Genomic DNA, 22,428 nt, shown 5'->3' on the forward strand with positions numbered 1-22,428 from the left:
AGTCATGTCATTTGCTGCTGTTGGTCCACTATATTTTTCCCCAAGTCAAAAGTTAAAAGACATCTATGAGTACTTCATACGTTCCCCTTCTGACAAACTTTCTGAAGATGCTGTTGTCGACAGGAGGTTTTCAAGAAGAAGAAGGAGGACACCGGGCCCAACAGAACAGATCAGCTGAAAGATCATTCTTAGCCAAAGCCTGATCACAAAAGGAGCCCCAGCCAAGAATTGAGAGCATGCTGTACAGTACCTCGGCATACTTTTTAGTTGGCCAATATGTAATGTTGAAATGTTCTAAGTTACTTCAGGTTTTCATTAGTGGCTCGGTGAGAAGAGTGGTTTTCTTATAACCAGAAGCTGATTTACCAATCTGCACAGATTTACCACTGTACAAGTTGTATTTGTACAACTTGTACAAATATGTAAAAGTATATTTTACATATTTCTGCATTTGTGCATCTGTGTTCAGCGGGATCTATGGAAAAAAAATTGGAAAGCGTTTCACTGTCATTTTGCAAGAAGGCCTCTCGGAGTTCAGCAAGTGGAAAAGCATCTATTGTCTTTGACACATGATGAAAGACACCATACAAGAGATTTTAAAGGAAACAAAATCCCTCAGCAAACTGTAATTTGTGTCAAGGCACTATTACCCGTCATCAGGTATGGAGGGAAGATTAATACAGCATCCCACATTGCCGGCCGTCATCCACGCAGATAATTCATGCAGTGAAATGCCTGTCACACCGTTGGCAGGCGCAGTTTAGGTAACATGAGAATGCATCACCACTGGAAACAACACTATCATTAATAAAACACAAAGACACTGCAGGAGCAGGTTTTGTGAAGGGAAGTTATTCGGATTTGTGAAGATTCTCCTGTAATTTCAGCTTTAAATAAAATATACTCTGGCTCTGTGTGTGCTGAGATGTCAAGGTTAAGAGGGAACAGAGAAACATGAAACCCAGGAGCAGATGGTCTGCTACAGCAGTGTGACAAATAGATGTAGAGCATTAATTATTCTAATCATACAACTTGACTGTCCGGCACCCACAGGGTATCAACACCTGGTCTTAGACAAGATGATCAAAATCAAACCACAACAGCCCCCAGTGTCTGTGGTTTCTAATGTCGAGTTTTCTCGTAATCTTTACGCCAACACAGATTCATTTCCCTAATTGCTCCATGGCATTAAACACATGTACCTGTGCACTTGCGGCTGCTGTCCTCTCTTTTGGAAGCGCTGAGCAGCCGGCAGTCAAAGTTTTCCTCCCAAAACTCCGCAAACCACACATTCCTGCGATTGTTCTCCAGGGTGAGGCCCGTAAAGTATTCATCAAATCCTGGGATAGAGGAAAGAGGAGAAAAGCTCAGTTCCGGACCAATTATCAGCCAATTCTGACCTGCAGGAAATGAAGTAAAAGCCGTGGTGGTAGCAGGGGTGCACAGCTCGCCGCTAGGTGTTGGAAAAAACCCTTGCAAGCACTTCCTCATCAAATTTTGACCATGGCGGATCCTTTTCCTCTGAAGCCCCATAGAACTTTAATCACAACTTTCATCTAGGAAATTACATTAATTAAGAAACAGGATGCATTATAAATAACGCAGACTTTCCAAGTAATGCCTCAGCCTGTTGCCTGAAGCTTGAAGGTGCCAAACAGGTTTTCCTACTTTGTAAAATTCTCTTAGACAGTTTTTTGTGTGAAATTACACCCGACGTAGTTCAGCAAAAATATTCCACAAACCTCACGGCTAAATGTGCTACAATGTGTTTTTGTGTTGCTGTTGTTTTTTATTCTTTAACTGCACAATCGACAATTTTCAGAGTAAAAAGTCATCTGAATTTCACTCCTATCCAGTCAAACCAGCTGGTGGAAAAGGTGGAATTGGCTCACTGAAGCCAAATGATTCTGCTGATGTTAATTTCAACAGTCCATCAATGATGCATGGTGGATAACTAATGTCTTCCTTGCCTACACAGTGAACATTTTCTCATTTTGCATTTGGCTAGACGTCTCCTAATGACCAAATGCTTCATAAAAATTAGGCTTCCTTTTATGATTACGAGCGTCTGTACGGACAGTGACACAGATCAGAGCTTAAAATAGATAGAACAGGCTGGGAATGTTCTATTTAAGCTTTGAATTTTGCATAATCCCTGAAAATGCAGATCTTCAATATCCTCATTTGCTTCATTTTGCATGCGGGTAGAAATTTAGCCCACAAAAAACAACAAAAAAAAACCTGTTAAATATAGAAATGAAAGCTTTTATAGACTATTATTATGCACCTGTTTTGACAGTCTAATTCCATCACCAATGTTGCTTTTTAAGAAAGTAAAATCAGTCCCTCACACTAAGCCATTTACATCATCTGGTTTTATGGTTAAATATAAAAAGGAGAGCTCCTCTTATCCCAAAGTGGTTTTTAGTCTTATCACTTCAAACCCATCAAGGTTATAATTTTTCTCTGAGGACTGTCGAGAGTTATTGGGATATTTCTTTTTCTTTTTTTTTACAAATTGCCTACTTAAGCATTATTACATGCAGCAGAACGTGTGGAGGTCAGTGAAAAAATGTGTTAACCCAGAATGTTTTTTTAGTCCCCACAATCAGCTTAAACTATCAAAAATGTATTGTTTTCACAGCTGTACGGATCAGTGTGTTATTACTGAGAAAAGATGGCTGTTTACTGTGGCTGCTAATAAGAGTGACGGACACAAATTAGCCTCGACTGACTTTGAATATTATCCGTGTCTTTGTTTGGAACTGTTAACAATGTCTTCATGCAATCTTTAAATTAGTGTTAGATCTTTTAACACTACCGCTGGAAGGTAAAAGTGATATTTGGATAATATTATCAAAAGGACAGAAACAGAACTCTAAACAACTTTCTTTCAAACAAGCAAAAAGCAATTGAGTCTTTGAGTTTTATCAACTTGAAATAAGTCGAATAAGTCTAAGTGTTTGTTAAATAGGTTTTTCAAAGTGGATCTGCTATATAAACCTTAAAACACCTGGATAGATCCAGTGTGTTTTGCAGCAGTAAGGGAAATGCATAGGAAAAGAAAACATTGGAGCATGAAAGAAAATATGAACAAGCACCATTTTTTTAAAATTAAATTTGCCACACTTCTATATAAAACAACCAGAAACAGAAACATTAAAAGAACACATCAAACACATTGAAAATTACTTCGTTTTAACTGAACCCTTACATTTTTTGTAAGAAAAAGGGTCAAAGAGACTTTTGAATGCCAGTATGACCAAAGTTGTAGGTTAGAGGTGCAAGTAAAGGCAACTAGCTCTGGTGGACTAGTTGTGGTGATTTCAGATATGGGTAATAAGATCAAACAACCCAGGGTGCCATTACCTCAAGGAGGAGCCCAAAATCCTCAAAAGAGAAAACAAAGCCATTTTTTAGAAGGGAATCAGCTGAGTTTTCTTTAATTCTTCAAAGGAAATAAGTTAAAGAAATCTGTTCTATAAGTGCATCTCCACTTAATGTGGTGTGAGTGGTAAAACACAACCACTCACAACATGTACTGGGTTATGCAGCATATAGTCCCATGTATGCACCATAAATATGTTGCTCACTCTGATTTTCTTAAAAATAAAAAAAATAATTCTGACTTAATGTCAGACAGTGAGAAAAATAAATGTCTTCTTACACAGTATATGTAAATATCAAGTTTTATATGTATAATACATCATACTATGTCTATTTTGTATATCTTTGGATCGCAGATATAACCCAGATGAAATATTTGAAAGGCATAGACTTAAAAATCATAGACGGCAGCCTGTGGCGTTCACGATGCAGATACCTTCAATGGAGGAGCGTTTGGGCAGAATTGTGACTGCTCCCACTGCTACGTCCTCCAGCTGGTGGATTGGGCTGCTCTTGGACCCCCAACTGTCAGATCCAATCCACAGGAAATGGCCCACCTGGTTGGCCCTCTTGGTGGCATTGAGAACTCCTCTGCAAGAACATCCGTATGGTTATTAGCAGAGAAAAAGAGGGAGAGAAAAGGAGAGAAAGAAAGGTGTGCAATCCCGTGTTTATCAAACTGAGGCACACGGCTAGCCTTAAGCAGCTCTTTGGACATAAAAGGCTTCTGATGAGGTTTTTTCTCATTAGAGCACAAGCCAAAAGAAGGTTATTACTGTTCTTATTTTGCAGTATGTGCTCTGGGGAAAGCGGAGATGGTAACATTTAAATAACGCAGCATATGTCGCGCTTATTTTCTTATCATTCGCACTTCACCTCTGGATTCTTTATTCTGAATTTACATGTGTTAAAGGTTTGATTCTGAGCTTCACCGCATAAACATTACTCGGGGGCTATTGTAAATGAAACAATATCTCCTCTGCTTTGTTCCGACCCAAATTCCCTGCTTCCCCTCTGAGCCATGTTTGTCTTGTTGCAGGTATGTTTGTGCAGCCAGACGCAGAGTGTGCTCTTGTTAAAACTGCACTTCTAGCCTTTTTTTCCTTTTCTTTCTTTTTTAGAACCTGCTGCTCTGAGATTAAAACACCCCAACGTGGCGAGTCAGCGGCACGCCACAAGAAACACGTATGACTCCAGATTGTGCCGCTGCGCTCCTCACCGTATGTCTTCTTCACTGGCGAAGATGATGATTGCCCGTGCGTTGTGGGTTTCCAGCAATTGTTGGATGATTTTGTCGTAATCTTCCATCTTGGGGTTGTGGGGGATTTTCAAAGACTGGGCAATGCAGATTCCACCTTTATAATGGGGAAAGAAGGTACAAATGAGTAAGCTCCTGGGATTCACTTCATGCACAATTCCTCAAAGCTTCAGGTCACAATAGCTGGGGCTTTTTCATGGAAATCTCTCCCAAATGGAAAGAAAAACAAGTCCAAACACAAAAGGACTTTGATAAAGCTGCTCTGCCTTCTACGTAGACTAAACGACATCCTTACAGTGTATACATTTACATTTTGGCAGCAATCTCCAAACCACAGCCGGCTGCAGTCGAACACTTACTCTATGGCGAACCTTCCTGCTGAGCGCCGGCATCAATTCACAGGCAGAGACGGTAACAAACACATCTGCTATTACAAATCCAATAATCCACACCCACTGGGACGCAAAGCTACAGATTTAATATTATGGATTTGAGAAGAACACACCAGCTCAGCATTGAATTTTCATTTTACGTCATTATCAAACATCTCTTACTGAAACCTGAACCGATCAGATAGCACAGCTGGCAATAACAAACAAAGAGGATATTAATACAGACGATAAATCACTCTCAGACAGGTCACCGCTGATGAGCTTGTACAGGATGGAAAGCGCTGATTGCCACACGCCGCTCTCAACGCGGTACATATTTCCACGTTTTGATTTAAGCAGATTATCAGATGTCGCGACGCTCAACAGCTCATTATTGGGTAGAGGAGTGAAATCCTCTCTTTGACAAAAATAACCTGAAACCGTGTTCTGTTCCCGTGCGATGTGGTAATTATAGACGTGGAGGACGAGCTAACCTTTCGAGCGCTGGAGATAAACAAATAATATGATAACCTGTACAGAAGGATGTTCTAACTACTGCAGGCCTACACTGAAGCAGCAGCTCGTCCCGAGTCAACAGCAAAGCTTTACCCAAACCAATTAAATTTCTCCCACTCAAGCATTTTAATAGTCTACCCAATAACCTCTCAGTTTGAGTTTCCCTGAATAGACAGGGATATGGAAGGGATCTCCTAATTGCCACTCTCCTCAGGCTCATTACTTTGATATAAACAGCTTTTAGCTGGTAGATCAAACATCTACAGTCACGATTTTTCTGTGGCATTTCTTACGGCAGGAGAAAGCAAAAATGATAACTGTTGAACCTTTTCTTAGATGTGTGTTTTTTTCTAGCATCAGCAAGCAAAGCTGTTTTTTTTTGTTTTCTTTTGATGTAAGGAAAGACACAGCAAGTGTCAAAAGGCTTCTCAGATGGCTGCTGTTATCCAGCTGGAATGGACTGAACATAAAAATGAATATCCTGCCAGTGGCTATGTCGTTGCTTAAAGGGTTTGTGGTAACTTGCTATGAGGAAAATGTGCTCTGTGTCATTTGTGCAGGGAAGGCCAAGCTGAAGGTCTCCAAGGATGAACACTAAGGCTCTGTTTCAGCTCAGAGAGTTCAGATAATTTAAGCCAGAGTGCACACTATATGAGAGTGCACTTCCAGGTTTCTGTTTTCAGAGCCATGCAAAAGAATTAAACAGCGACTTCCACTGCTGGGCTGATAGTTTTCTCTTTGTAGGATTCATTCACAATTACTACCGTACAAAAAGAAAAATTGCTTTGCAAATATGATTACATCTGTTACATTTTCTAATATTTATATCTCAATATAGCCACAAATTCCAGTTTGTTTTATTGTTAGACAGACCCAAAAGTAGAGCATAGTTGTGAAGTTGAAGTAAAATAATACCTGGTCTAAAAATTACTTTTAAAATAGAAATCTGAAAGATGTGGTATGCATTTGTATTTTTATCCTATGATAAAATACTTTCACTGAAGTTTCAGCTACAACGTGGCAGCATGTTGGAGTATCTCTATTATTTTCATTCATATTTTTATTTTTGTCCTAAACTTGTGTTCCTGTGTTTCTGGTGGGAAAAAAAGGATATATATATATATATATATATATAAATATATATATATATATATATATATATATATATATATATATATATATATATATATATATATATATATATATATATATATATATATTTTTTTTTTTTTTTTTTTTTTTTACACAATGGTTCTCTCTGGTTTCGGATGTGCAGCTGGATGGATTTTTGCTAACACTTTTTATACTTTGCTCATTTGTTGTAATGTAACCATAGAAACAAGGTGGTTTACAACAGGAGCAGCTGATTAACATTGCAAAAGCTGAAATGATGCCACAACTTCAAGCCACAAATCCCAAAGGGATTGAAAATGAGGCACTGTGGATTTTGAGCAGGAGCAAAAAGGAGAGAGAAAAGGAGAAAGTTCAAACCATCTCTTCCATCGTGAGAAATGTGAGATCGTTAGCTAGCAAGGTGGATGAACATGGAAGTAGTGACAGTGGAAACGTAAAACTCCCCTCTAACAGGAAGAGCCCTCCAGCAGATTCTGGCTCAGTGTGAGTGGCTGCCGAACAAAAGGAAACAGAAGAACTGATGTAGGATTACTTTCTATGTTAATGAAAAGTAAAAAGTTAATTACAGGAGCTGGATAAGGTTTAATTATTGGCAGATTAATCAACCTGAGCTGTGGGTCTCTGCAGCTCATCCAGAGTAAACTTGGTAGCTTCTCCGATGCTCTCCTTGAAAGTTATTTTAGTAGGTTTGAAGTTTCATAGAAAACCGTTCTTTGCCAGTTTTCTGAGATGCTCTAAGCTTTAACAACTCAAAGAAAATTGAAGCTTGAATATTAAGAACCGAACCCTTCACAAAATTTTCAACGGTTTTCATAACATGTCTGCTGTGGTCTTTGGTTTTCTGTAGTCTGTTTGTAGTTATCTAGCAAACTACTAAGGTCTGTATAGCGGACCTGGGATTAAATTACACACAACTAAAAATGTACAAATTAAGTAACTTCTGAAGGGAGTTCAGATTGCCTTCAGAAGTTCATTTAGTGGATTTAGTGGAAGTGGATTTAATTTAGAGGTAAAGGGGATGAATGTACATGAAGGCCACGCTTTTTATTAGCAAAGAATTTCATTAAAAGCACATTGTTTTTCAAACTTCACAATCATGACTTGCTATCTTGCTCCATCACATAAAATCCCAGCTGTTATATTGAAATTTTGTGTGTGTGTGTGTGTGTGGGGGGGGTTATTATTATCTCATTTAGTTATTTTGATCAGCCAATAAAAAGTAAAAGCAGAAAAAACAAAAAAAATAAGACAAATAGTCATGCCAACAGATATGCAATTTTACACAATTTGCTCGAAAAGGAGCCGGTTTTAGAGTGAAATATGTGAGAAGTTCAACGGGTACGGATACTTTTACAAGGCACTGTAAATATTATCTATTTGAATTGCGGTCTTGTGAAAATACATCCTCACCAAACCTGGCTAAAACGCGTAAAGAGTTGCAAGATCTTGAACAAAGACAGATTGCAGGTCACAACAGTTAATATAGAGACCACCCGAGCCACTGATGAAGATAAAAAGCATTTGGAGCAGAGCCCATCTTCACTGAGAAATGTGCTGTGAGCTTAAAACTACCCCGGCGGTTGTGGGCTGGCGGTTGTGCAACAGGGGCTAAATTATTGAATACCTGCGGAATACCTCATCTGTCAGTCAGTCAGATGGTCGAGCAGGGAGAGGCGGGGAGGCTACCGCGATGAAAATGCAAGTGTTGTGTCAGTAGTTTCAGAGTGCTGCGCAGTGGGTCGGGCCGCCTTCTGCTGTCGCTGGAATGGAAATGGACTTGAAAGAGTCTTCATCTCAGAGAATAGATTTAAAGGAGTTCTGCGGGCCTGTTCTGGTTGCTGATGTCCGATGCGAGGCAGTGAAATGCCAGGCTCTTTTTGAGATAAAAGTGTGTCAGAAAAGCCAAGTACACAAGAACCCCTGGACCCAACATACTTTAAAGGCCTGTATTTAAAACAAGATGACATCTTTAAAATGTTTGTCTCTTTTATAAATTTAACATTATGGGCACTATGGAGACTTTCCATTACCATTGTTTTGCCTCACTTTATCTCAATAGAGAACAAAGAAACTCTTAACAAAAAGCCTGCAAACCTGGCATTTTGCTTTTGGAACAATGATCCGTTCAGAGTTAGAAGGCACTGGTATGTCACAGCTTATAGAAGAAAACTATCCTAAATATTTTTGCTTATTCCTCATTTGTTTAGCTTTTTGACTTTGAGGGATGTCTAAAACATTTTTCTTGTTGCTTTCCTATTATCTATGGGTGTACAAGTGTCATCAAACAAGTTCAGTCTGTACTCTGGTTAATGTTTACTTCAGGCAACCATACATCTTCCTACAGACGATTATGATTCATCCCTTTTTACTCTGATACCTCCGAGGTTTGTTAGAAAACATTAGAAAATCGCCTAAAGTGCTAGCGGCTGAAAGCGATGCTGCTTCGACAATTCACAAAAGAAGAACAATGAAATAAATTGTAACAATTTCCTGAGGACTGCTACTACTTTTTGTCCGTTTCTTCAATCATATTGGTCCGGTTTATGGAAAATATCTGCTGGGGAAATGTCTGGCCACGAATGTTATTTTTGAGAAGCAGTTCTACCCAACTAAACACTACCTTCATAGAAAAAAGCAGGTAATAATAGGAAATGTACTTTTTGTGAAACTTATGGTTCACTTGTCCCGGAACTGCTCTTTCACAAAACATCCCTGGTGTGCATATTTTCTTGTTTTATTTCTGATCATATGTACCCTAACTTTTTCCTAATGCTTAAAGAATGTCTTGTTTTGTCACACAAATATTAACAATAAACTAAATTCTCCCTGTCATGTGCTCATCAAATTTCATATCCAAGTTCTCCAAGTGTAAACCAAATTTTGTGAAAACAATGTGAACTGTATCTTCCATACACCATATTTTATCAACAATCAACAGCAAGAACAAAAAGCACCTAAAGACATGTGATTAAATATTTGAATATATTTAACACATAACACTTCAGAAATGCTACGTGTTAAATCGATTTGAAACCCCAGAAAGCATTTGGTGATCATGGTATACTCAGGTTGTATTCTTCATACGCCTTTCTTTGTTTTTATCAACTTGAAATTTGCCCAGATCTGTTTTGTTGTTAATAAAGAATTTAGATTTTGAAAATTGAACCTACCTACAAATCCCGGTGAATGATAATTAATCAATTTTCAGAGTCGCAAATAGTGATTGCCTATCTTTCCGACATGTTCTTTCAGCTAAAAAGGTTAGCTAGTTTCTGTGGTTAAAAGCTGAAGTTAGCATGTGATTTGTAGCTTCTTAATAACTCCATTTACTAATTTAACATTGCAGCTGGAAGCTATGAATCAGAGGTTAACTTCAACATTGTGTTTTTCAGCTAAAATGGCAGTGAACTGTTACTAGAGTAGCTTCCAAGTTTAAATGTTGATTGGTTGGGATGACAGCATTTCTTCCTGTACATCAGAAAGTACATGATAAGAGAATAATATATTTTCACATCAAGTTTCTGTGGTCTGCCACTGAAAGAAATGGGAACACTGTATCCCTATCGAAAGTAGCTGGAAAGGACAACGTGATGCTTTTCATCTTCACTCTTATTGCTAAATATATTTCACATAGTAAATTAATTCTTGTGTTCTTGGTGTTAATGGGGCAGGATAACAAAGCGTTCATACATTCTTCAAAAAATAGTTGGCAGATTAAATTACTGGTTGCCTAGTAATGTTACAGCCAATTCTGTAGCTGCTGTGCAACTATATGAGAGTGTTGCAACGCCTTTTATTTAATATTCTCTTTATTCCATATTCTCCACTAACAATCCTATGTTGAACAAATCAAGTAGTCTGTCTGTTCCAGCTGCACATATTGCTGTGCTTTTCAACATGAGGTAAATCTAATCTAGATCTGTCCTGGACAGGTGCACTGATTTTTATTATTTATTTTTTTTGTTGTTGCTACATCTGTCTGTGTATAATTGCTCTAAAAGGACATTTTTACTGCGCCAATAAAATCGCTAAGCCTTTAAACCTTTCTAAACTTCCAGACAGAAAACAATGTGAACTGTATCTTCCACACCGATTCTGATTTTCTTTTTAACACAGATTCGCCACATATTCGACCTTCTCCAAAGGACACAAACTTAGAAAACGAACAGTGTCTATAAATATTAGGCTCAAAGTTGTGAAATAAAATATATTTGATGGGAAGTATAGTTAATGAGTACAGATTGTGAATTTTAATACCTATTCAAGTTTGTCTAGCTAACATAATAAAGCTTGACTATCCTGATAATGTAATTAAACCTTTAATTCATACAGTTTATTTCTAAGAACCGGCATTTTAATGTGAAAGTTGTACTTTGACGTTCAATATGAATAGGCCCTTTATAGCTGTATCATTTGCATACTTTTCTATAATATCTACAAACATAAAATTGATGTAAGATTTGATGTATTTTTGGGTGTTCTCTATGTGTGTATGTGATGTGTATTTATGACTCATTCTTTTCTTTCTTTTTTTACTTCCATCTATCAAGGTTTGTACAATGACAAAAAAGAAGGACATGGTGTTTAAAATCAAAATATTACTTTCTCCTTCCTATCTAACACAAACTGAGCTGTTTTTCAAAGAAGAAGGTGCAGAGATTGTTGTGTCTACTTGTGCAGAGCTAGTAGAAACCAGAAATGTTTGCAAGTCATTTTTTGCAAGTCTGATGAACAAGAAAACAAGATGTATCCAGAAAAAAAATAGTATTTCTTATCAAATCCACATCTATGTCAAGTCTACCCACATCTATGTCAAGTCTACCCCTGCATTGCTTTAGGCTGAGAATTCAAACCTGTAATCTTTATCTCTAGGCCTAAATCATATCACAAACATTTTATGATTACATTTCAAACTACTAATATTTGTAAACAATTATTTAATACACCATCCAAAAAAACTCCAAAAACCTACTCTATACTGTTTTTGTGTAGATATTTTTAGCCAGACGTGTACTTGAACGGAGAGACTATTTATTTTTCCTAAACAATGCAGTCACTTAAAACAGCATTCAGTTCAAGTTATGAAACATAAAAAGATTATGAGTCACTAACATCCAATTATCTACCTATAACTGCTTAATAATCAAGTCCATCCTTTTAAAGTTAAACATGTGGAGCTACACTCTCCAGTCTTCATTACATAAAATAAAAACTGTTACTAAGACTCAGTTACAGTCTCAGGTCAGGAGTTCGAGTCAATTCTCACCTCTATATGGAACAAGTCTAACTCAAGTCTAAAATCTTTCATTATTGTAACGTTGGTGCGACTTGAGTCTCAAACTAGAGTCGCCGTCTCTCGTAGAAGCATCGCCCGAACGAGTCGCAGCTTAAACCGCAAGGAAAGATGGTTCTGATTGAGGGGGACTGAACACAAATCCACACATCAATTTTCACTTTATTTGTGAAAAGACAAAGAGAATCACATATCCTTTTCCGTCCAATTCAGACTTGTGCTCTGCTTTCTGTGTTTCTACCATTCAAAATCCTTCATTAGTGTATTGATGTTTGCAGTTGTAAAGCAGCAAACACAAAAAGGATCAAAGGCCAGAAATACTTTTGCAAGGTACAGTATACTCCTAAATGGCTTTTGAAAAGTTTGACTTTGAGTTCAACGTTTCTGTTTTGTTTCAGAAACCAGGCCATATAAGCCCGTGCCCCCAAAGCGATCCAAATTCTGCAGTGTGCTGGTCTGAGCTAGCGTGGGAAATAAAGGCTCTACAAGCTGGTAACTACGTGCTTAGGGAGTTTTGAGTCTGTTCTGTTTTTGGTGCAACTGATGTCAATATTGTTGTGAAGAAAACAAGAGGATTATTTTTTTTTTTTTTGCATTGATCTTATATCTGCTTTACAGTGCAAATGCAAAATCCCCAAACATATAGTACAGCTCACACAGAAAAGTTGCTTTTTGCTTTTGTTAGTCGTAGTTCGGGTCTTCCCATAAGGCGGACTTGCAGCGAATTTACACCTCTTAGCTTTACATAAACCTAGAAGAAACAAATGTAGAGCAACTTGATGGTTATCAGATTTAATAGCGAGCCAAATACAAACTTCAAGGTTTGAAAAGATGCAGCTTCCAGAAAAACTAAACTCTCAAAACTCTTCTTATGTTTTGAGGCAAATGAACCGATACCACTCTGCTAGATGCTGCTCATCTCCTCATCATCAGTAGAAATTAAGCCCTAGCTTTCATTTGATTTATACTGAACCTGGTTCTGCTGGAGGTTGTTTTTTTTTCTCTTAAAAGAAAATTATTCTTCTGCAATGTTGCCATTTGTATTGAAATCTCCTGTAAAGAAAGTTTGAAAACCCAGAGTCTTTTCTTTCCCTTCTCACTTATGAGGTTCTACATCATTCAGAATGAGTTATCTAAGCCAGTGAAGACCACGTGACACAACCATGTCTCTGCATTCACAGAAGAGCCATTAAAAGATCACTAAAATTGGTTTATAGTTCTTTGTCTTAGGTAATGCTGCGCATGATCCAGTTGGTGAAGTCATCCAGGCTGCTTTCTGCTTCTATATAGGAAATGTTCAACAACCTTATGCATTTGTAATCATCGGCTTTTCTAACAGACACTCCATTAGATTGCGTGGTCAGTATAATTTTTATTATACTGCATAAAAGTTATACATTAATATGATGTGGCCACAAACAATTTTATGATTCTGTTGTATAGATAGGGTGTAATTCTTTACCTGGTGTAGAAATTTGTTGTGTAATTTTGTATATGTGTGTGTGCTTGCTATGCTCCATATAAAATCCCCATCTTATAAAAATGTTGTCTTCAGTGCAAAACAAAATAAAATAGAGAACAATCGTACATTGTTGAAATAAAGCCCTGTAAAACTAGGTGGAATGGGAGATAATACTTTCAGTAAGCAATATAGTGAAATTCATTTTGGTCTTTTTTAAATTGACTACAAATTTATACATATATTTCACTTCTGTGGTAAAGATAAGACTTTGATAAAACCATTGGAGGCCAAAGATAACAAACAAAAATCTATCACTTAAGAAAAGGTTTAAAATTTTACAAAATGTGCTCACTCACATTTACATATTTTCACACTTTTACTTCAAATGATCCTTTATGGATTTACTCCATTAACTTTGTAAGAGCCACTATTGTCCTGACAAATGTTGTACATTATGTCAACTCACACTGGAGCACCTATATTTCTCAGCTGGCCTGGGAATGCCTTGGGATTATTTGTATCATTAGTGCCGTTCTACTTTATAAATTAATCTCAAATGTAACATAGAAAGATAGAAAAATATTTCAAAATATTTATTTTTATTAACATTGTATTTAAAAACTCTCCTCACTTCTTTATTACTTTGGATCAAGGTTATGAAGAGTAACCAGGGCAGCCAAAGATGGCAGATCGATGCTTTAGCCAAATAAATCATTTTTCTTTTGAAGATTTGGACTCAACAGTCTGAATTGTAACACATGGGCATGGCAATATATAAAAGTGCTTTAAAAAGGTAAATGGAAAACTAATTATAAATATAGGGAAATTATCCTCTGTCCTTATAGAGCTCATTTTAAAAAGTAAACTTTAAAGATGACTTTCATAAAAGAATAATAAAAATGAAAGGAAGTTAAAAATTCAGAAGATGCTAGTGGGAGGGACTGTCCTGGATCTTTTTTCCTTGAAAAGCAGAGATCTAAATATTATACAAAATTCATAAACCCCCCAGATGAATGTGGTTCTTGAAAGTAGGATATTTTTCATAGGACAAAAGGATAAAAGGATTCCTAACAGCAACTAAGATGCTATTATTAGGCCATGCAAAGGTGAATTATTTCCAAAAATGTAATGACTAATTAGATGTCATATCAATATATTTTTATTTTAACAGAAAACTCTGTTATACGCTGCTTTGTTTTGGTGCCACTGTCAATTGATTTGCAGAATATAAAATTCTGTACTTTCTTTCCACAAAAAAATGACAATATTGGGTTGGATTGCATGTACCACTACACCCCTAATACCTGAACAGATTTGGTCTTACAGCTATGAAAGCAGCAGTTGTAACAGAAAACCCCAACCTATGTCATGCTTTGCTGTGTGTACACTGCGTAAAGGTGCATTTATGTTGTGTCTGCATGTTTCTGTAGAAATGTATCCACACAAGTGAAGTGAGAAGTTTTCTAAAGTCAAAATGTGGAGGTGGTCACAGAGGAGAGAGTTACTTCCACCACGCACACAAACAGCCCCCTAGAGTCCATAAATGTGGAGAGAAACCGCACCAACGGAGCAAACATGAGCCCAGGGCACAATGTGGAACGTGGGTGGACAGGGGCCAAGACCCAGCAAACTGCATGAGCCATCCCCCATCAGACTAGGTAAGGAAAACTGTTATGTTCTGTTGAAGCTCATGGTGCTTGTGAAGTCGGATGATGCCAAGGTGGTTCTGATTAGGGATGGGCGGTGCAGACTTAGATTTTCATCTTGATAGCTTGTGGTGCTATTATGATAATGATAAACAACTATTTGTCACTTCTTTTCTGTCTTTTTCTGGGTTACTGTATGGCTGTGACAGCATGGCACAGCAATTGTTGGCCCACAAACCCAAATACTGCTCTGGAAAAAATATTTCCATTTTGAATTTGGCTTCATCAGGACACCGGTTTCATAAATAAGTGCATTTTTTTCCCCCTAAACTACACACAGTAACTGTATTTAACCATACTTTTGAATTTATTGATATTTATTGATGCTCTCTTGGAACAAACAGTGAATAAATTATAAGAAAAACCAATTTAGCCAGTGTTTGAACATTTCAAACATGACAAATTTGTCATTGTCACAAGGAATCAGAAATCTTAGAAATATTTTTTTATAATAATGATGATACAATAAATGTCCAACTATTGTTGTTAAGATTGAAAATAACTCTTTTTTCCAAATTTCCACCTCAGTAAATCCAAAAAACTCGTAAAGGTTTCCAGGTGTTTAATCTGTTGAGTTTCTTCAAAGTTCATTTTCTATCCAAAATTAGGGGAGAGTGAATTATTTAGTTCTATTGTTATTTTACATCATTTATTTTTGTAGTTAATCATTCTGTAAACTTTCATATATTTTAATTGAAAAAATTGCAACACAGCCCTGCCAAGTAATAACGATGTTGACTTGAAATATCAATTCTTCCACTTCTCCTAAATCAACCTTAAAATTCAGACCTTGTGCACATTGTAATGTAATAAAGTTCACTCATCGATTGCCTCTTCCAACTGATTTGTGAGGATTTATGCAAACAATGGTTTATGCATAATAACGCAATTTAATTTTGATTTTTAGTTACTGTGATGTTTTGTATGCACTGTGTTTTATCGAAACTTCATCTTTGTGTTCTCAAAAGCCTAGCAAGGAAACATATGCTTTGTGTTAAACATGTGAAACAATATTTTCTGCACCTTTGTTAAATAAACTAATTAATTAATTAAACAGTGGAGGTCGTATTCTTGTCTTGATTTAGACCTAAACTATTAGTTCCTCTTCTCAAACTAAGTTTACCATCAACTCACATACTTATTCATTGTAATAAATATTTTGATTGACACTATGTTTTAACTGTCATTTAAAGTCTGCCAAGAAACCGAGAGCAGAAAGTGAGGTTATTTACGCATTTATATACAATTACTCTAAACGTTGAATTTCTCCCTGCAGCAGATGGATGTGATGCTAGCTTGTGACAGTAAAAGCTGCTCATTTTTTTCACTTACTCCTGTTAATACAAAGGCTAACCAAACAAAGCGCAGTATGAACCTGTGACCTTTGCTCTGCATTAGATTAATATGTCAAAGAGAGTTTCAATAGTAATCATTGCTAATTTCATTGGACTCCTGGAAGTTCTCAGCTTATCTGATTGCCAGAGGTCATGCACTGCATTAACTTCTTCAATTATTCATCTTCAGTGCCCTCGGATCTGAAAATGCACCGCGGGATGAGAGACCCGGCACTCCCATTTCGCTTGGTAATATACAAATCCCTTTAAATTAGGAGCAGTTGATGGTTTCGGCTATCCAGTTTTCCCGCCTACTCACCAGTACCCTCCAAACCAGAACCTCCAGGGTCTCCATAATGCTGCAATTATATTTATCACCTCGACAGTCAAACGGCAGACTTAATCCCTCCGGTCTGCCTGCCTGAACACTTGGGAGCACATCAAATTGGGCTGACATGCAGCCTATATTCACGTTCTACATCTCGGTGCCCTTTCATATTCCGCTTGCCTTTCCCACTGATGGCCTGGGACACGTCAATGTCGGAAGGGCCCAGCAGAAGGATCGCGGTCTATTTTCCAGATGCGTCATACCTCTCCCCTCCACTGCTGCACATGAGCCTAATATGTTTTCAGGCAGATCCCTCTCTCGTCACTGTTAAGGGCAGATCTGAGAAAGGCTTAGTGTTGGCAAGGTTCTGCAATCAATTCCACAGTGATGCTTTGTGGGAGGTTTTCCTCAAACGCAGGCTATTTTTGTTTTTTGTTTTTTTACCTGATGGGAAAAAACTGAACTCCATCGCTCTGGCCTGAATCCAGACAGACATAGAAAAGTACAAACAAGATTTATCTCTGCCAGATTCACCTGGAGCCAGATGGAAGGTGCACAATGTGAGGAGAGACAGTGGAGCAAAAATAAAATAAAAAAGGAGGGGGGAAAAAAATGGAAAAGATCAATACAGGCTGACCATCACTCTAGTCTCAGCTTGGGGTAATGGGCACCCATATTGCATTAGTACACGAGATGGTTCTCCTTGAAGTGGTGAAGCGAGAATCCTACTAATGCATCTGACATTTGGACGCAAGAGAACGGGGCAGCCGCGCAGAAATGTCTCAAGGCCTTACGGATGAGCTTGCAGGGATGCTGTAGTGTCAACCAAACAGTGCTGCTCTACTTTCTACATTTATTTACAACAGAAATGCTGAAATGAATGTGCTGTCTTTCCATGATAACAAAGATGGCTTTTTTTATTCACTTCAGTCCATTTCAGTCATTTCAAATGCAGATCCCCTGCCACTGAATGAATCCTGTGACTGCTGTCCTATTATATAATTAACGTGTTTATTAAAGATAAATCCTAGGGTACAAAAAATGTTCCTTTAGAGCATCTAATTCTCATTTGTGTATGAATACAAAATAATGTGGCGACGGGAGCTCGGCTTTAGCAGGAGGAGTGCAAAACAAACAATAGTCACAATGCCATACCTCTTGTGTTGCTGTTTGGGAATCATAATTATCTCACTCTGTTTACGGGTCTTTGCATAAGAAAGAATGAAACATTAGCAGCAATGCGTCTGAGAAGCCCAGCTGTTGGAAGCTGCGTTTATTTCAGGACGTGAGAGGGACTGAGACAAAACAAGCCTTCAATCAGGACTTTTCCTAATTTGCTACAACACTGCCTTCTTCATTCCTGCCTTCCTTCACCATGCCCTCTCCCTCCGTCGATGCAAATTACACAGCCGCAAACAGCTTCTTAAAGTTTTAGTGAGTGATCACACTGGACATGAATGCACACAGATAAAATATTCATGCGTGCTGGACCTCTGATCGGGGCCTGTGAGATATCATTAGCTTTCCATATTTTTGAGGGTTGTCCACGTTAGTCTACTAAAAAAAAAGAGAGAGAGAGAAAGAGAGACAGAGCTTGCTCCTAACAAATGTTCAAGAATTAGACTGGGATCCACAGACGTGTAGGTGAGAGAAAGCATCACCAGACATGTTTGGTTAATCATCCAATACTTTGTAATGAGGCATCTTTGGCTTCGTGTTGCACACAAACTGCAGCAGCCGCTGTTGAGTCTCTGCAGACTCCGGTCTGAAGACCTCTGAACCATATGATTTGATGAAGCCAGCTGACCCATCGAACTGTATGAGCAGAGTTTATTCTGCCGATAGCGGTAACTGTTGACTGACACAACTGCATGCCATCGGCAACACCGGCCTGGAAAAAACAGGTGAGTCGAGCGTGTGCACAGTTGTCAGGCTGCTTTCCGAAAAAAAAAAAAAAAATGTGAATGTCTGAATACAAATCACTTATCTTCCAGAGCTCTTCAGACATAACAACAAACTTGTTCAGTCTCAAAAATAGGATCATTTCCTCCTAGAAAATCTCTATTATTGTTCTACGGCACATTTAAACAAGTGAAGCAAATGTTTAAAGGTTTTTTTCTTCAAAGCCCCTAAATTTGATCATGTTTAATGCATTTTTCTAAAAGAAAAAGCTCTCGATTCTGTTTTCATGCACATGTTCACTGCAAGTCACTGCAAATCAGTAGTAAATTCATTACTTTATATTGTTGAATCCAGTGCAATAACTACTGAATAGGACATTAAAAACTGTCTAATGTGAGGATAAGATGAGTGAATATGTTAAGTCTGCTTTAAAAAACAATAAAAAAGACAATTAAAAATTAACGGTGCACATTTGATGTCCCCAAACAACTCCACACAGTCTGATCTGGGAACTGCTTTACCGAGCAGGGGGGCCTGGGGACGGCTGCAAGCTCTACAACAGTGCCCAGAGGATGTTACCCAGCGAAGGGTTTACACATGAAGTTAACAGTGAAAGTAAGCAGATTAAAAACATAAACAAAACCGTCCGACTGACTGATAGGCTCATGCATCAAGTGACTCCATGAGCCTATTTTTTTTTCTCTTTTAGGAGATGATAAACACTTGATTTCTTGATAAACCTCAGTACTTATTTACATGCATAACAACATGTCGATATTATAACTTTTTACACACATTTCTAATATTTTGTCTAAGTGTCACGGCCTGTTTTAAAGCAGCAATGAACCAGATGAAAACAAGTGGAGATCGCGGTCATGACTTTGCACTGCACAAAACGGTTGCGTTTCAGTTCAAGTCTAGCACCGACATGGCCATGAAAAACTGCTGATTTTGTGTCTGATGAGCTGTTACTGGGTTCAGTAGGTTATCTGTTTGGGGTCATTGTTCTGCAGAAATCTAATTTTCAATTTCTGATAGAGTCCATCAGATCTTTAAGTTAAATCTCCTCAAATTTAAAAGGGATTTCAATGTCATGCGCTCCAGCAAGGTTCCCAAGACTGAGGGAAGAACAACAGCATCACAGATCCCCCATAATGCTTAGCAGTGGGATATTCTTTATCCACACAGCCTCTACTTTTAATGGCATGTCCTCAATTTAAGGCTCATCTGATCAAAGCTTATAGTTTCTGTTAGAGTATGTTTTTAGAAATAAAAATCTTCCTTTAGAAAAATATTTCAGTTGTAGGGGCACCAACACTTAAACCTTGATTTCTGATCATTTCTTATGTTTTAGCCTTTTAGTGAATGTACTTAAACTAAATGTTGTTTTTCTTCTGTCTTTTAGTGTGAGTTACTGCAATGAAAGATTCATTTCTGTTAAGGTTTTCAAGACATGGTGCCAGCGACACCAATAAATGTGGCAATGTACGTTTTCGACTGAAGCATGAAAGACGAATTTAAAGCTAAACACCCCCATCAGCCAGAGTTTACTGTTCTGCCTTCTCTCTTCAATTTCTCATCTGTGTCTTCATTTTTGGGGGGAAAAAAAAAGTGTAAAATGAGTACAGGAAATTCTCATTACAGAGATTTTCTGTGCCAGATGTTTCTCCATCTACATTTCCAGTAACACTCTACAACTCACTCAGAAGCTAAACAGATCAATAATTCATGCACCCAAAACAGATTTTACGACCAACAGGAACCTCAGTCTGAGTCAGTAAAGTGCAAATGCACTTTTTAATCAAAAAAAAAAAAAACATTTTCGGAATAAGTATTTCACTTTCTGCAGTGCCTATTGCAAGACTCCTATGGCTTACCTGCTTCCTTGGAGAGCTGGGTGAAAGCCTCCACTCCCTTCTCCCCGTAGCTGCCTTCTGAGGCAACAGTGGAGACGTAGGTCCAGTTTAAGGCTTGGATGATGTCAACCATGGCCTGGGCCTGGAACGAGTCTGGAGGAACCACCCGTGAGAAGAAGTCGTAACGCCTGTCGTCGCTCAGCTCCGGGGCTGTTGACGCGTAGCTGATCTGAGGGATCTAGAGGAAAAGATAAGCAGGTGGAGAAGGGAAGAGGAAGGTTACAGATGTGATTTTGCTGCTCTGATGCGGCGTCACCGCAGTTGATATGGTCCTTGCTCTTGACAAATCACATTCATCAAAGGTTGTGTTTAAAATTGCTTTCTGTTTGTTGTGCGGCGTACTGCGCCAGCGCTATTTCGCATTTTATTAAAGCGTTCTCAGATTAGTATTTTTAGTCAGATACTTATATGCTCCATAACCTCAGCTCACCGCTCGTGGAAATCCCCACAGTTGAACGAAAAAGTATTTTCCGCTTCCAGTCCCACAATGCACACTGCCTCATTTTACAGATGCAGCCAGGGTCAGCTATATACTTAAAGGCTAAAGGAACTGTGCAGAGCAACAGACTTTCTTGGAGAGAGTTAGATAAGAATGCTGATTCACTCCGAATGCCAATTACAAAGCTGCTTCTAGAGACATAAATTGGAAGCGGGAGAACTAAACTTTTGGCTGTCTGAAAAGGTAAGAACATCTTCAAGGCAAAAGCAATAAATAATAAGATATTATTTACATCTTTTTTAACCATTCTGGAAACACTCATGCGTGCAGACAAAACAAACAGAGTAGTGGAGGGCAGGAGGGTCACATTAACAAAAAAAACGACTGAAAAAACATCCCACCTTTCAGAGTTTGTTTTCACTAGGTGAAACACATTTAAATTAATCACACAGACTCTTGTTTTCAATCCTTTTGTGACTGATAATTATTGTTATTAATAAAAACATGACATTCAAAATGAGAATATTGCAGACTAAAAAAGTGGGCATAACACAAATGTTTATGCTTAACATTACACTCAGTTTCCAAAATGAACTTTTAATCTGACACTAAGCATATTCTATTTTTTTTAATGACTTTACAGTTGCACCTAAAATAATTCAAACAGCCAGTGCCAATATTTCTGCACACAGAAAAAGATGAATGTTTCAACAAAGATATCACAAGATTGTCTTCAACATAAAGACTGCTGCAATGTGCAAATGTTTAAAGTCCCTGATGTGCAACACAACTTATCCAAATACACGGGGGCAGGTCGGCTCCAAGTTGCTCACAACTGTACAAATGATTTTGGGTTTCTCTTCTGTGAATCCACACTGGAACTTTTTTAAGCATTTGCTGTCAGGAGGAGGACAAGTGAACCATACGCTAAAAAGGACACCCCTCGCCAACAGTGATGCATGGTGGTGGCTCAGTGATCCTTTGGGACTGCTGTACTTTCCCTGGCACTGGACGCCCGGCAGCATGTAGAGGGCGAAATGGATTCTGTCAACTATCAGCGACTGCTGGGAGGAAATGTCATGCCGCCTTTGCAGAAGCTGAAGTTTTGGGGATCAGCGGACCTTCAAACATGAAAATGATCTTCAGCCTATCTGAGAGTGCCCCATGGCTGGATTTCAGAAGAAGTCCTTGAAGATACTAGAATTTAGTTGCCTGGCTTGAACTGTATTGAAAATCCCTGGTGGTGATTCAAAAAGTAGGAAGCTACAGTAAGGATACTAAAGCCTATTCATGAACTGGAACCCTTTGCCCATAAGGGCTGGTTCAGGATTCATCAGAAACACTGCCAGAAGCTGGTGTCTGCCTGGGTAAGAATCCCATTT

General features: G+C 38.1%; 1 protein-coding gene across 1 annotated transcript in view; it reads right to left on the reverse strand.

Annotated features, from left to right (window-relative positions):
• Positions 1–22,071, reverse strand: part of LOC106924651 (metabotropic glutamate receptor 7-like) — a 62,783-nt gene extending 40,712 nt beyond the window's left edge. The window contains exons 1-5 of the mRNA XM_088007531.1: positions 21,994–22,071; positions 20,569–20,785; positions 4,607–4,805; positions 3,824–3,978; positions 1,203–1,340 (exon numbers count right to left, since the gene is read on the reverse strand). Of these exons, the coding sequence (XP_087863657.1) occupies positions 1,203–1,340; positions 3,824–3,978; positions 4,607–4,805; positions 20,569–20,785; positions 21,994–22,071 (787 nt within the window). The remainder of the gene's footprint in view (positions 1–1,202; positions 1,341–3,823; positions 3,979–4,606; positions 4,806–20,568; positions 20,786–21,993) is intronic.
• Positions 22,072–22,428: the final 357 nt, after the last annotated feature.

This window comes from Poecilia mexicana, unplaced genomic scaffold, assembly GCF_051168715.1.
Source record: "Poecilia mexicana isolate PSO_F unplaced genomic scaffold, ASM5116871v1 scaffold_7, whole genome shotgun sequence".
Taxonomy (NCBI): Eukaryota; Metazoa; Chordata; class Actinopteri; order Cyprinodontiformes; family Poeciliidae; genus Poecilia; species Poecilia mexicana.